The following is a 16,107-nucleotide window of genomic DNA, read 5'->3' as shown; positions in this document are numbered from 1 at the left end:
ATCCTCTGTAGTTTATAGGGCATTTAACAGGGCCAAAATCATTTCAGGTTATGTAAAAAAATCGTACTGTTTTTAAGTTTGTACATCAGCTCCATTGCCTGTCCTATGGTTTTCCCAAATGTCCGAAAATTGCCTCAAGTTATGTTCAGGGTATGTTCCTGACCCCCTATACACATCAATAGTTTCTTTATTTCTTACACAAATTATAACAATTCGTCTGCGTGACACTTATCAATATCCAGAATACTATACTCAGACCGTAACAAGGAACCATACTTTTATACATTCTTTCATGGCACATATATCAATTTTATATAAAGTCTTCAATGATACATGCATAGGTCTCAGTTCAGCAGTCAGTTTTAAATGTCTTGTTTTGTATCATTTTCACATAACAGTTCTGTCTGAAATAAACATTATTACTTGGAAATGAAAGTTAATTTTCACAAAAGGCGCGTTTCCGGATTTAGACCGTTGAAAAACTGAGATTTAGTTAGGGAATACACGTATGTAAAGGAAGTATAAGACGGGTGATGGTAATGATGGCTCCAAGTTTTTGAGTGAGAGTAGTGAGTTTTCTAGAAAGATCTGGAGGTATCATTCCCGTGAAAAATTAAGAAAGAAATTTGGTGATGATTTTAAATTTTCATAATACATGGCCGTTTTCGTTATCCAAATTCACAATACAAACATTAGCATTTTACTGTACATAGCTCGGAGTAAACCGAAAATATCGTAATTGATGACTTATATCTTTATTTTAAAGGTCCAATACTAAGGAAAGTGAACATTTTAATTTCTTTTAAAAAGCACAGAAACTATTTCATTTTATTGGAAAATGAAAGTTGGTATGTAGAAATTCGAAATAAATCGCAGTATATGTACAATTATTTTTCTATGAAGTATGAAGAAAGTTAAAAAGACCTGGGGGGTCATTCTGTCGATTCATTGAAATTTCAACATAATACACATACATTTCTTTGAGTTCCAAAGACCTTCTGTAAATTTTGACCTGCAATCTTCATTATTTAGTGTCTTGCAGAAGTCTATGCACTGGCTATGAAAAAAATTGCCAACTCACTTTCCCTTAGTAATGGACCTTTAACATTTCAAAACGATACCCAGTAAGCTTTAGGGGTTTGAGCGTCGCCTGATACGCTCGCCTATTCTTTCGTTTTCATTGAATCGGGGATCCTCGGTAATGTACGTTATATTACGAATATTAACGGAGGTTCCCGAGGGTTATGTTTGTATCGTCTGCTATTTTATTGAATCGGGGATCCACGGTAATGTACATAATATCACAGATATTAACGTAGGTTCCAGAGGCAATTCATCCGTGTGTTTGTCCATGCAGTCTTTGTGCATACTTGTCATGTTTGTTTTTTTTTTTCTTTTTAATATGTCCAATCGTCGTGTCTGAATGAGAAATTGAATGAGAAAAAGAAATACATTGGTCTGTTTTTTTTTTTAAATCCCTTTGCACTTTTCACCGCCGAATTCCTTCGGCCCTCAGAACAGTCTTTCTACTCCTACGATCTACTTTCCAGGGATCTAATTTCCAGATTTTATTTCTACCCCTAATTGTAAGATGGTAAATCTTACATATACTATTAGGCCTACTTCAAATTCAAATCATTTTGAATTATTTAATTCACTTCAGTTGTGGTAAAAAATATTAGATATATTGTTGATATTGTATTTTGTATTTCTTTTTCACAATGCGTGAGTTATTGTTTGTGCAATTTTGTATTAGGCCTATGTCATGTTTATGTTAGGCTTTTTATATTACGGAATAAGAAAGAGAGTAACGAACCGACGCCGGGAATGCTATGACATTAGTAAAATAAAGGCTATGATTATTATAGTTTTTTTGATAAAAAGATGACTTAATGCCTTGTGGTTACACAATTATATACAAATGGCTGTGATTAAGATGAAAATGTATTTCAGATTATACACCAACGCACAATCCAGACTCGCACAAATCACGATTTTTCGAATTGTTTGTAAATTTCTATGGTAGGATCAATCATTGTAAAATATATCTACTTTAAATATTATCAGATCATTTAAAAATGAAACATGCTTTATCATTTGCGCACGATAAACCAATTCTCGGACGATCAGAAAACACATCGAGGATCAATATAGGCTACACATCCGTACAATTACTTCCTACTAGTTTTGAAAAAAGTGACATGTTTATCCCAGGTGAGAACTACACCCTGTGCTTTGTTCATTTTACACAACGTCAGATCTTCTGAATATGATGTACGCATAAAAATTGCTTTTTTACCAATCCGAATTCAAACAGACGAAATATGAACACTTGAATATCATCTCAACTAACTAGTTTTCCGGTGCGAATATTTTTGTTTTTGTTTTGGAACACATTTATTTTAAACATTTATCTCTCCGCCGAAGAAAACTTTTATAAAATATGCTTATTAAATAAGATTCATAAATTTATTACATGTTTATGTTTAGATTATGCCGGTTGTTTTGTTACTAAGCAAGTGCCCGTTTTATTTACACGACGTTAAAAAAATGTAGACTGCGTCACTGTGTTTAACCAGTTACGAGAAAGTTACGAGAAAGTTACGAGGATTGCGATATGCGGACTTACGAGAACGTTGATAAGACGGTTTGCGAGAATCATAAATATTCTCGTAAATCGGAACTTACGAGAAATGGACCTCGCAAGTTTCTCGTAAAGTTACGATATTGATAAGACGGCCCCATTGTCTACTTGTGCATTAATTTTTTTTCATTTTTGAATGCAATAAGGAACGGTCTGAATAGTTTTAAGTAGTTTCTATAAAGTAATTCTCTCTGGACGATGTTAGAATTTTTCAAAGATGTACTCGTGTGTACTATGCACTAAATATATTAATTAATACCTAAGTAAATAAGACTCATATTCCAACAATTACAAAGAAAAAAAAAAAGACCCTGTTCGTTCTGCATACTTATTTGTTCTCATGTTATTGCTGAGTCTCGCAAATGAAGTTCTGTTCAGTTCAGTAAATTAGACTTACAGATTCTCAGATCTACAGAGTAAAGACACTAGCCCTAAAAGACCACGAACATTATTTGAATAAGATATTCTTATTTTCTTCTTATGCAGTTTAGGCTATTTTTCCTTTAGTTATGACTTAAAATCTTTTAAATAGCACTAAACCCCTTAGTTATTAAAAACGATAGTAATTTTGCATTTACTTGTAGCACTTTTCTTTAAACATGTTCATATTAGTAGGTTTTGATACTTCTTGAGCTTAGTTTTTTTTTCGTTTTGAAATATTATTATGAATAATATTTTGCCGTTTTAATATTGTTTCTCATATGAAATGAATAAATCATACTACTCGACTTCAGATATGAATTTTAGATATTAATGTATTAAATAGTAACCTGGGTAACAATCATGATAATAACTAAAATAACAGCAATGCCATTGCATATTCCGAAATAAACACACAAGACATGCATTATCAAACAAAGTATATCTAATTTATTTAAGGGGACGCATACTTTGAAATTAGAAAAAAGTGGGTGGGGTATGATAAAATTTACCTGCAAAAAAGTACAAGGTTTTGATAGATGAAATGGATACTGTTTCAAATGTTATAAGTACGCAAAGGATTGATCACTAAAATAAAAATGAAAAAAACTGAAACAAGAAAGTTATTGTTGAATTACATAAGACTTATTGTGTACATTCAAAGTCAACAATTAATACTTTTTTGTGCGAAAATAATAGTGCTTCACCTTGTTCAAACATTTATCAATCTCCTACAGATTCTAATTTAAAGGAAAAATGTGAAATAAGTTCACTGCCTTGCTTTTCATTTTGCATATGTAAGCTAAAACACATTATTTAGCTTGTTTACAAAGTAGTTCATAAGAAAAGATACGGTGGTCAAGGAATGCCACATTCCAAAACTAAAAGAGTACATTCCCCTTAATACATTAAACATTTATCGTTACAGAAGTCGTGTGGCTTACAATAAGGGCATAGAAATGTTGCCATTATTAATTTTCAACTAGGTATTCATGAACTACAATGCACTTAAATATCAAAATACATTCAACAAACTTTTGAAAATGTGTTGTCTTAAAAATCCCTAAAATAAGGTATGAAATTTGGTTGAGAGGTCCAATCAATGTGTATATGTGCAAAAGTAACATTCTAATCTTGTTCACAAAACTTACTAATACACAGCAGGAATGTCAATGATCAAAACTGGACGAATATACAGTTATCCTCACTTTAATGTCATTTATAATTTGTCCTTGAATTCTCCACCATACTTTTCCTAACTCTGTTTGCACGAGTTGCACGAGAATGCTGTCATTCACGTAAAAAAAACGGGGTCAGATAAGTTGTAAATGCAATATCATCTAAACGTAATTAATGGATTATGCAGTTCGAAATAAACTTTATCTCATAACGTAATGAACAAGTATAATGTTGTAACAGCAACTATACTTACACTGATCAAAGTAGCAGTCGGTTTATAAGTGACTTTATTGATTCATTTTGTGTTTTGTTATTGTTGTCAAAAAGTATAACGGAAGTGCCTCACAACTGAATCGGAAACCAGTTTGTTGCGCAAAGTAGTCCACTGTAAGTAATATTTTTTGATAAATGTCCACAGAAATTAATAATTTTCTGATATTAGAGACGAATATCTCAATAGGATTCATTATTTGATAAGAAATTATAATCATCGACATGTTTTTTTTTTAAAAATCATACACGTGCTGACACCTAAGTTGTCTCCCGTTGTTTATTAGAGTTACCTTTCGTCCGGCGCAGTAACACTTTTTGCATTGAGTCGCCGCGAAGTCGTGGGAAAATTAAAAACCATGTAAATAAACTAAAATTAACCACCTTTTCAAGTTGAATTTCAAGTGATCGACATTATGCATTTAACATGCCTGACCTGTGTAGCATCTTAGATATCTGTTCTAAGGTATTCGTTGTGTAAAATGTCGTGTTATGCCCTTGCAATGCTAATCCCACTCTGATTTTTTTTTGTTTACATTTTTTATCAATGAGAAATATGGCATCCATCCCGAGCTGAAATGACGTGGAGTTAAATTTTTACATGTTTAAGCAAACCTGGTGTGTTAGAACACTATTTGTAACACTGTTATTGTAAGAAACCTGTTTTTTTCCTTATACAAAAGCTTAATTTTTTGTGTTGAATGTACTTTCACAAAGACCTCTTTTTCCTATTACATTCATAGTACCACATCCTTATCCACAAAGTACTGAATATTACAGGTGTCCATCAGTATTATATCAGGTTAGGAATATATTTTTTATCTTCCCACCATCGATTTCTTGAATATGCACCCCTTCCTCATTTCTGTATAAACTGTGAAATTAGCAATATGCATCCCCTTAAAGAAAGTCGTTCAGTCATTCTTAAGTCAAATCCGTGTTCAGAAATTCAGAGCAAAGCATATCTGAAGCAAAATGTTCAGAATTACATACATGTATCTAAAAGTAAGAGATTCTTGTGATGCACTGCTTTTTCTTTCGAGACTGTATTGGCCTCTACTTTTTGGTCATTCCACTTGAACCTTCAACATTAAACGCTGCTCTACTGTTAAATCATTAATATCCGTGGGGGACGAATTTTCATGGATTTGGTTGAGTCAATCCGCGAAAGTTAGTCCCCACGAACAAATAAAACTCCCATTCATTTGATGTTCAAAAATTGAAATCAACGAAATCACATCCCTACGAAATTCCGACCAAAACCACACAATTTCATCTCCACGAAATTGAATCATTTCACAGCATTTATTTTGATCGTCACTTTTATTTCATAAAATACAGAGACGTGTACATGTAAATGACTTTTTTCCATTACAAGAGAAATAATTATAGTAGGGTTATTATAATAAGGGTTACAATAATAGTATCTGAATACAGGATGCTGTATTCGGCCCGAGGCGCCTCATGAGATCTGATCTGGCAATAAAAACCCACTCGAGTCGAAACAAAGTCCCAGTTCTAACTAGTGATATAATGACTCTTTATTATATACCTTAACCTTTTCGTTTGTTATTTTGTTATTTAAAATGCTATGTCAGGTCAAGTATATATTAATGAAAGTAATCCGGCAACATACAATACAAAGGGTAAAGTACGGACTTCTTTACAGTCTGTTCGTTTTTGCTTGAGAAAATAAATACAAGCCGCATGTTTTACAGAATTTATTTAGGTATATACACGCCTGGTAAACAACAGAGCTAACTTTTTCAGAGGTATACGGTAAATCGCTGTGTTGCCACTTCCGAGCTAGTGCACGTCGCGATAAATAAACATCAACAAAAGTGAGTTTCATCATATTGTTTTCATTTTTACAAGCATTGTATCGAATATAAAAAATCAAGGAATGGTAGGCGATGTAGACATTATTTTACTTTACAGAGAACTTAAAGTTTGCTAATTCATATTTAAATTTGTTTGAATTTGACCGTTTCGTCATGAAATTACTTTCATTGTCAAATATTTGCATTGTAACTAATATTAAGAACTAAACCAAGTAGGTGTGAGATAGCTGTAAGGTATGCAATGCATTTGGAAATAAAATATGTAAAAAATAGTTTAGGAGTAAAAATATTCTTTCTTGAAGGAAATGTCGTTGCATTGACAATATTTACCTTGAATTGTCCTCTTTTTAAATAATATAATGTCAATGTTCTTTTAAACGTACATATGTATGTATTTGGCAATTCTGTTTTGATAAAGATTTTTCAGAAGCTATAACTGTAGATTTTGAATAGCTAACTTTCTAGCTCACCTACGTTCGGATGCGTTAATACAATCGCTCGATGTCCGTCGTTCGTCTTCTGTCTATATTTAGCTTGTGTATGCAATAGAGGCTGTATTTATCAATTGATCCTTATGAAATGTGGTCAAAATGAATGTCTTGTTTAAGTCTAATGTGTTATTTGGAGTCAAAAACTAGGTCATTAGTTCAAATCAAACAAAAAATATGTATAGACAAGGAAATTTGATCAGAATGTGTGACTGGATAAAATCTTGGTCAGGTCTGATTATGGATCACTGAAATTCAAAACTAGGTCACCCGGTCAAATCAAAGGGAAGCTTTGCATATGCGACAGAGGCTGTAGTTTTCAATTGATTTTCATGAATTTTAGTCAGAATGATTGCCTTGTTGAACTTTAGGTCAACTTTGAACTTTGGGTCATCTTAGAAAAAACTGGATCACTAGGTCAAATCAAAGAAAACCATTTTGTATGCAATTGGGACTGCATTTCACATCGGAATTTCATGAATTTTGATCCGAATATTTGTCTGGATAAAATTTAGGTTAGAAATTAAATAAAACTCATCGTTTCTAAAAAAAAACTAAGTCATCTGGTGAAATCAAAGAAAAAGCCTGTGTTCGCAATAGGGGCTGCATTTTGCAATGGATATTTATAAAATTTAGAGAGAATGGTTGCCTTGTTAAACTCTGGGAGAAAAAAAATATAGGTAGGGACTGCATTTTAAACTGGATGATTCATAAAATTCGACCACAGTGTTTTCTGGATGAAATCTAGGTCAAGTTCGAATATGGGTCATCTGGAGAAAAATAAACTTTGTCACTTGGTCAAATAAAAAAAAAAACGTTTTCTATACAATAGGAGCTACATTATTCACTAGCTATTCACTAGCTATTCACAGTTGTCTTAATGAAGTCTAGGATGAGTACAAATAGAGGTCATTTGAGGCCAAAATCAAGGTCACCCAGTAAAATCAAAGAAAAAATCTTGAATACAGTAGGAACTACTTTTTAGGCAGGATGTTTATGGAAGTTGTTCAAAACATTTGCTTTAATGAACAGAAAATGCGCGAATTAAAGCCCGCGCGAAACTGTTCTTTTTTGCCGTTTTCGCCTAATTTCATGCTAGCGAATTTAAATGAGACCATGAATACGGGAATGCGATTACCTGCTCGGGCATGCTTTTTTCTTAATTTTGCATCTTTATGTTGAGAATTAATGCTATTATGTCATAATATGACAAAATTTCAGTTCTAAAGAAAGATAAGTTTACACAAAATCTGAAATCCAGTCTCCTTCTACACGTGTCCGATTGGTTCAGATATAGATATATTGATAAAAACGAAAATAGCTGCGAATATTAGAATTTCAATTACAAAGGAAGTTCTTAAATTTAGAATTCAATCACTTTATTAATTTTGTCAGTTATTGTATGTGTAACTGGGGTTGCTAATTTAATGCTTACATTGTGAACAAACTAAATGTTTGATGATTTGCTTCTACGTAACGCTGTCCTATTAATGAGATTTAGCTGGTAAATCAGCATGATGATTTAGAACTTTAGATTTAGGATTCGTAAGTGCATTTGAACTTGCTCGTACAATAATGAAGTTACAGCGACTCTAATATTTGTACAAAGTACACATTTTATTTATCAGTACGTACAAACAAACTGCTCATGTTCTCAACGAGAAGAAAGTGTGGTGTCATTATATTCAGACATGTTTTTTTACGATTATTATAGGTAGACTAAGCGTAAACAAGTTTCAGAGCCACTAACACTAAAGATGGCGTCTGAAAAATACCGGCAACCCTTGCTTTTTAAAAGATTATTTCACGTATCACATTTTATTACATTTGCTTTAACTGAATTATTTAAAGAAAAAGTAGCACATGTCGATTCTAAGAACATATAGCCCGCCCGTTTAGGTCAATAGTGAAAGTGCCGATCTATTGTTCATTGGGTTTAGATCTGATCGCCTTGACTATTCCAGAGTGTGTCTCAAATCTTCTTTTTTTTTCATCTCTGACACATGGATTAATATAGAGAATTTGATAGTTACTTGCTGAGGACAAGTTAGTACTCGTGCTGAATCCAGAAGTACTGGTTAAAATGGTACTAAATATAAAACAAGCAAAATAAATATAAGCAATATATACTGTACACATGCTGTATAAATATAAAAATGTCATAACTGAATTGTATCTCGTAACTTGACATAACTACTATCCCGTTACATTCAACACTGCCCAAATCTATTAATGCAACATACAGCTATCTTCTTGGCGATATGACTGTCTCCTTCACAACAGAACTGTCTCTCACAATAAAAAGTGAATGTTTTTACTTCCAAACCATATTCCGTACATATTTTATTTCCAAATGCATTGTATACTATACAGCTATCGCATACCTACTCGGTTTTCTTCTTAATATTAGTTAGAATGCAAATATTTGACAATGAAAGTGATTTCATGATGAAACGACCAAATTCACTGCTAAATAAGCTTGCTGGTAAACATCCACAAATTAAAGTTAAATAAGCATATTAGCTAGGGGGCGTGAGAGGTGTTGCACATTTCATTACCTCTCATGAACAGACTCAATCAAACCGAGTCTGCTATTATTCTTCTTTGTTGCATTCTTTGCTTCCAAATGATCTTTTTACAGATTTTATTAAGTTTTCTGTAAGGTTCAATCATAATCTTGATCGCCTACCATTCTCCGATTGTGTTTAATATTCGATGCAATGCTTGTACAAATGCAAAAAGAAATAGTATGCCACTCACCTTGTTGATGTTCTTTTATCGCGACAGACCGTTTATTTCTGAAAGAGGTAGCTCTATTATTTATTAGGCGTGTATATAATGAAATTCTCTCCTGTAACCATCTACTCATTATTGAGAGTAAGCTGGTAAGTGCAACTAAACAAAATGACATCATTTGTTTTCACGTAAGCATGCTTTACATAAAATAAATGGATGAATCTGACTTTTAATATCTTTTCCACAGGATGAGTCTCATGTTAAGAGTATATTAATTGTTTAGCTTGATTGTGATGAAAGGTTTAAACTTATGGCAACCACTATCGAGTCCGCTTCCTTGAAAAGCTTGTACTGAAGTCATGGCCGTGACCTATTTGGGGATCGAACCCACGATCCCTTAAATGCGCGACCGACACCTTATCCTCTAGACCACCGCTGCCTTTAGAGTCTCATGTTTGACTAATAGTAACTGGGGATGACAACGAATAGTCGTTCATTACACGAATATTCGAATACTGCTTTACTATTCGAATATTCAGAAACAGATAATTAAAGATAAAAAATATAAATAAAAGCCAAATGAAAGAAGACAAAATGTGTTCATTTATCCAATTTGCCAAAACTCGATTTCGTTATAAATTCGCGCGAAAATTGCTTTTGTCTTTGTCAGACGTGTCATCTTGTATATTAGCGTACCCAGATTGTATATTGCTAAGGTACCCTGTAGTCAATATCGCCAATTGCTTACCTTAGAAAATTTTAATGACGGCAAACTAATGCAAATCCGTTGTTTTCGGTAGGTGCGAACCGTTTGTAATAAAAAATATCAAACACCTCTTGAACCAATTCCATGGATTTCAATTAAAGTCGATAAAAACGTATGAGTAAAGAAAAATGCCGAAAAATAAAAAAATAAAAATGAAATGCATATCATTTCTTATGTAAATCGGATTATCTGAATGAAAAAAAAAATGCATTTTTTTATAGAAATAAATACTCAATTCAATTTTCAGACAAGGGGGTGTATAGTTAAGCCAAACATTTCCTTTTTTATTACTCTTATCTTACCCGCAGTAAATAAACTTTCAAAATCCAAGCATTGCCTCCGTTTTTGAAGTATTTTACGCGATCATCCGCGTGAAATCGGTCACGTGACGGTAATATGTGTGGAGAGACCTCACTCTCGCGAGGGCTTCATCCATACATTCTATATAAATTATATGTATAAAAAGGTAAGTAGCGAATATTATATACTCCATAAGATGAACAAGCGATGAGAACAATTTGTCAGTTTTAATTCGTCAATGTCTGAATTACTTATAGTGTAAACGAAATTAGAATTAATTCATGTCGCTGAATAGGGTACAAATTAAACACGTAGGATTTTGAGTTGGTTTGTTGATCTGCTGATGACCGAATATTTGAATATTCGTTCAGAAGATTGACCAAATATTCACATGATAAAATTCTGTGCGTTCCTAATCCTTAAAATAACTGAGCTTTCAGACGGAACACAAGACGACGTCACTGTCAGCTGATGTCAACGTCTCGTCTTTTTAAATCGATGAATTGAAATGAAATGAAATGTACGAACTAGAATGTTGAAGCCCAAGGCAATTATTTATTGGCACACCAGCTGAATGACTGAAACCTTCCAGCCATTAAACAAGTTTTAAGTCAATAGCTTGACCAAAACTATAGTTATTTAACGAAAACGATCATCTACACAAAAACAGATTCTAAGATGAAAAGAAATACCAGGTATATAAAGGTCAAATATACTTAAATATGGTAATTAAAACATGTTGTAACACAGAAAAGTGGTATTAGGTATAATCAAAATGTATATAGTAAACTATTAATAGAAGTATTAAAGGGGGTTATTCTGAAACAATAAGTCCAAAATTATCAGTTCATAAAAAAGCCTTACCTGGTACAGATATTTCAAAATATACCTAAATAGTTCAAGTATCATCCATGTTGCACAAAAATATCTCGTTTTTAAAACTAATTAAAAAGAAAAAAACAAGCTTTTCATAGTGACATCAAAGGGAAAAAAACGTCTATAGAAAAAAAAGTGTAAGTTAAACAAAAAGGAATTTGCAAAAATAGAAAGGTTGACCATATCAAAGTTATTGCCTTAAAATTTATGATTCTTCACTTTCACGTTTGACCTTGAAATGGAGACCTTTGGACCATATCAAAGTCGTGAAACAGACAAACTTTAAAATGATTTTTTACTGCTAAGTAGTCAGACCTTGACCTTTGAGATAGGGGTCTTGGAGCGGACGAGTAAGACGCGTCGAGTTAATCACTTATGCGTAATAACGAATTAGCTGTAAGCATGACAACATTACAGCCCAGACAAGCTCTAAAATAAACTTTGACATAAAAGTTTGATCTTGAACTTTGGGCTAGTAACTTCGGTTTTGCGTACGACACTCCATTTCATTCAAATAAACATTCATGTCAAGATTGCTCCTTGCATGTCAAAGTAATTGTCTTGAAATAAACGGACGCACTGACGCACTAACGCACATACAAAAACCGAACAGCTACTTGGACAGTTATGACTTCACTCTTCGCAAGCAGGCTCGAAAAAATGTAATTGCCAAATCTTATACCGTTGTTTTTGTTATGCACGTATTTTTGCATGTATCAAGTAAAAACTCCAAAAACCAGATCCTCCAAAAAAACGGAATCCTCTGAAAATCGGACGATTTTCAAAGTCCCAAGTTTTTCTCTAATACGTTTACCTTTAAAACACTCTGAGTATCTAAAACATCCTCTGAAAACCGGACAGCAAGTGTCAAAACTTATGTGTATTACCACTTTAAATTGGTTTTAAAACATAATCTCAAGCGGGTCTACCAACTAACAATCACAATTGTTACCTAAGTAAGTGTGAAAAACATTTATCTATGTGTTTGTATTTTGTATATCAGCTATAAACGATAAGCTTATAAAAATGATAAAGTGCAAAACATTTAAATCTTATAGGAAGAAGTTAATTAAGATCTATTGGTGTACAGGTAATTTTTCATAAAATTACATTTTTATTGTAATATGAAAACGATTCTTATTCTTGTTAATTTTTGTTAATATTGGTAGTTTAAAATTAACGAATATCGATATTCGCATGAAGCATGTTCCATGATTTATTGGAGCTTGACTATTTATATTTTTAGTTTTTCCCATTATGAAGCATCATTATTTAGTTATGTTTTTCTGTTAGAAATAATTCAGTTTTAATATATTACATAGACATACTACGCAGATTTGGGAAAAGAAAATAAAAAACTAAAAATACATTGAACATAAAACTGTCAGATCCAATATATATCCAATATATATCATATAATTTTTTATATATCTTGGAAATTTGGGCAAAATCCCCCGAAAACCGGAATCCTCTGAAAACCGAACTTCTGACTTGGTCCGGACACGGTCCGGTTTTCGGAGTTTCTACTGTAATATATTCGAGTGAGCATATAAATAAGACAATCAATTAAATTTGATGATATGACCTATGCTTGCAGTACGAATATCAAAACTGACTTCATGTATTTAAGTACTCCTTCCTCAAGGATGACAATGACCTGACCGTTTTCGTGATATGGTTAAAATTGAAAAAGGTATGAAATAGTCCGACTGACAGATTGTCAAAATATAACCTTTTTGCACAACATGTTTTTGCAAAACCTTTCTGGCAGTGTATTGGATGGCATCAAAACAAACATGTAAAATGCATAAAGGTAAAATGCCGTATTTAGCACAAAAAATTTTCCGGTTGTCTGTACTTCGCTTGCTGTTGGGCATTCAATTTGTTTCATCGTATGAGTTTCAGTTTGAAACTTTATCCAAATTTCGTATGTCGCGTACTAGACCACATTTGCTATTTCGTTTCGAATGTAGTATATCGAATTTGATGTTTTACTTTCGTATGACATATGAAACAAAATATAAGACATTCATTTTTTGTAAAAAAGTTTAAATATTTCAGTCCATTATTGTCTTTTGTACAACATTCATTTTGTTTAATGTCAGTTGATGCGTACTGAACGACATTAATATTTTAGAATGACGTATCCCGCGTATTGTGAGACATAAAATTCGTATGTCGTTTGTTGCGTGCAGACCGACATTCAAATTTTATTTTTCGAAAGCAGTTTGTCATATATTTCATACTTTTGGTGAATCCCACTATCTTAAATAACAGGTTATACATTATTTCTCATTCTTTTTTCTACATGTCTAGAATGTGTAATTATAAATGACACAGAGGCAGTATTATAGACACATAATTATAATACCTGGACATCCGTTCGTATTGCAGGTCTGTGTCTGGGAACTTTCACCAACACAATCTTCTCCGTTATTCTGAGGTTGCTGACTGTCACAGTTTCTTGTTCTGTTTTGAGTACCATTACCACAAGTTACAGAACATTCAGTCCATTCTGACCAGACACCCCATTGTCCATCTACTGTAAAGTAAGCAAACAGGTTACTTTTATATAAATGTCTGACATTATACAAAAGATATGTATATTTCAAATATTATTTTTTATAAATGTTTTTAGCGTTCATGTCATTTTGCTGTCATATTCAGAATATTCAGACTAGGACCCTGAAATACCATAAATTGTAATGTATACATATTAGTACTGAGGAAAATTGTACAAATCTGACAAAGTCTAATTATTATGATTATAATGAACGCAACAATTTTCAAATTCCACATCCGGTCTTTGCTTTTATTTCTTTCAAATCGTGACAATTTCTAACAAGGGCCAAATTTAATAAATACAAATCAGTTCAAAAAGTAACGAAATGCGGTAGATCTAACTGTGGACTATCTCAGCATCTAACGGAGGTCAACACATTTTATTTCAGAAGCGTACAATTATTCACAATCAAAAATATTTTATCATGTGATGTTCAGAATTTAATATACGTAATTAGTTGTTGTGGCTGGCAGAAAGAATATATTGGTGAGACAGGGGATTTTCTACGCAAACGAATAACTTTTTTTTGGGGGGGGGGGAGGGGGGGGGAGGTGTTTAACGCCGTTTTTCAACAGTATTTCAGTCATGTAACGGCGGGCAGTTAATCTAACCAGTGTTCCTGGATTCTGTACCAGTACAAACTTGTTCTCCGCAAGTAACTGCCAACTTCCCCACATGAATCAGAGGTGGAGGACTAATGATATCAGACACAATGTCGTTTATCAAATAGTCACGCAGAACATACGCCCCGCCCGAGGATCGAACTCGCGACCCCGAGATCCGTAGACCAACGCTCTTACCTATTGAGCTAAGCGGGCGGGCGGCAAACGAATAACTGTTCACCGACAAGAGATAAGAAACAAAATTACGCGAATGCAAAAACAACCAGCATTTATGATATTTCCATTACATAAATTACAATCTACAAACTCGATTTTAAGAAAAGAAAAAGAACATTTTTATCAATACATTTAAACCAGAGCATAATTTAAGTTATAATTAACTAATTCAAATAACTTGTTAAGAGTAACGTGCCTTCTTTTTACGTCTTTTAATGTCGTCCCTATTCGACGTTATTATCACTCCTGAAGATCTGCACAAACAGTGAAACCGTTTGAGTTCTTATATATTTGTTATTGTACAGAATCTGAATAAACCGCATATGTAATATTGGTGAATCTCCTACACTTTCTTCCTTTTTCCCTTTATTTACATGATTTTAGGTAAATGATCAAATGGCTCAAGTTTGACCATTATCTGGCAATTTCTAAAATATGGTATGACAAGGTATTGCTATAACAGACATGTCATACCCGTGATATGACTATGATTTGTCCATGATATTGCTGAAATGATCCGGAACTGACTTAAACATGTCCAAATCATTGCCGGATCGCTCTCAGACGACACTTTTATATCATTTTCAGTTCACAATTTCTTTTTACCATGTTCCAACTTCGATGTGGTAATGTTCGATTGGTGATACCTGGTAACCATGGTTATAACGTATCTATATCATAGCCGAAACCTAGTCATTTACCATGGTTAACCATTGTTTTACCACGGTTTGTCCATGATTTTTACATAGGGTAATTTACATATAAAAAGCACACAATTTTGTTTATCACCTAATTTATCAATTTTGGACAAATTATTTTCAACACCTTTTTGCTTCTGTTAGGTTAAAGGTCAAACTAGAGAAATTTCCGTTATGGTGACTTTCATGCTTTTCATGGTGGAAGAAGATCCTAAGTACCCCTCCAATTGTTATTTCACCACATGCTTAAGTCTTGTTTAAACTACTGATCTTCCGTTAGCCAACTGAACTGTTCCTACACATGAATTATGCGTTGAAATTTCAAACTTTGAAATGAATTATGTTACAATCTTCTTCCGGGACAGACAATTTCGCTTACAGCTAAACATCTGGTAGATAAAACTACACTGGTAGACAGTCAAAGACAACATACAAATGCAGCACACAAGAATTAAAGGTGATCAAGACAAAATAATTTACAGAAATT

General features: G+C 33.0%; 1 protein-coding gene across 1 annotated transcript in view; it reads right to left on the bottom strand.

Annotated features, from left to right (window-relative positions):
• The window catches only part of LOC128554781 (coadhesin-like), a gene marked incomplete at both ends in the record, with an annotated part of 48,743 nt that extends 34,681 nt beyond the window's left edge, over positions 1-14,062 (bottom strand). Inside the window, one exon of the mRNA XM_053536088.1 lies at positions 13,892-14,062. Coding sequence (XP_053392063.1) covers positions 13,892-14,062 — 171 coding nt within the window. The remainder of the gene's footprint in view (positions 1-13,891) is intronic.
• Positions 14,063-16,107: the final 2,045 nt, after the last annotated feature.

This window comes from Mercenaria mercenaria, unplaced genomic scaffold (genome assembly GCF_021730395.1).
Source record: "Mercenaria mercenaria strain notata unplaced genomic scaffold, MADL_Memer_1 contig_738, whole genome shotgun sequence".
Taxonomy (NCBI): Eukaryota; Metazoa; Mollusca; class Bivalvia; order Venerida; family Veneridae; genus Mercenaria; species Mercenaria mercenaria.
The sequence above is the reverse complement of the archived record's forward strand: the minus strand, read 5'-3'. Positions and strand labels throughout refer to the sequence as shown.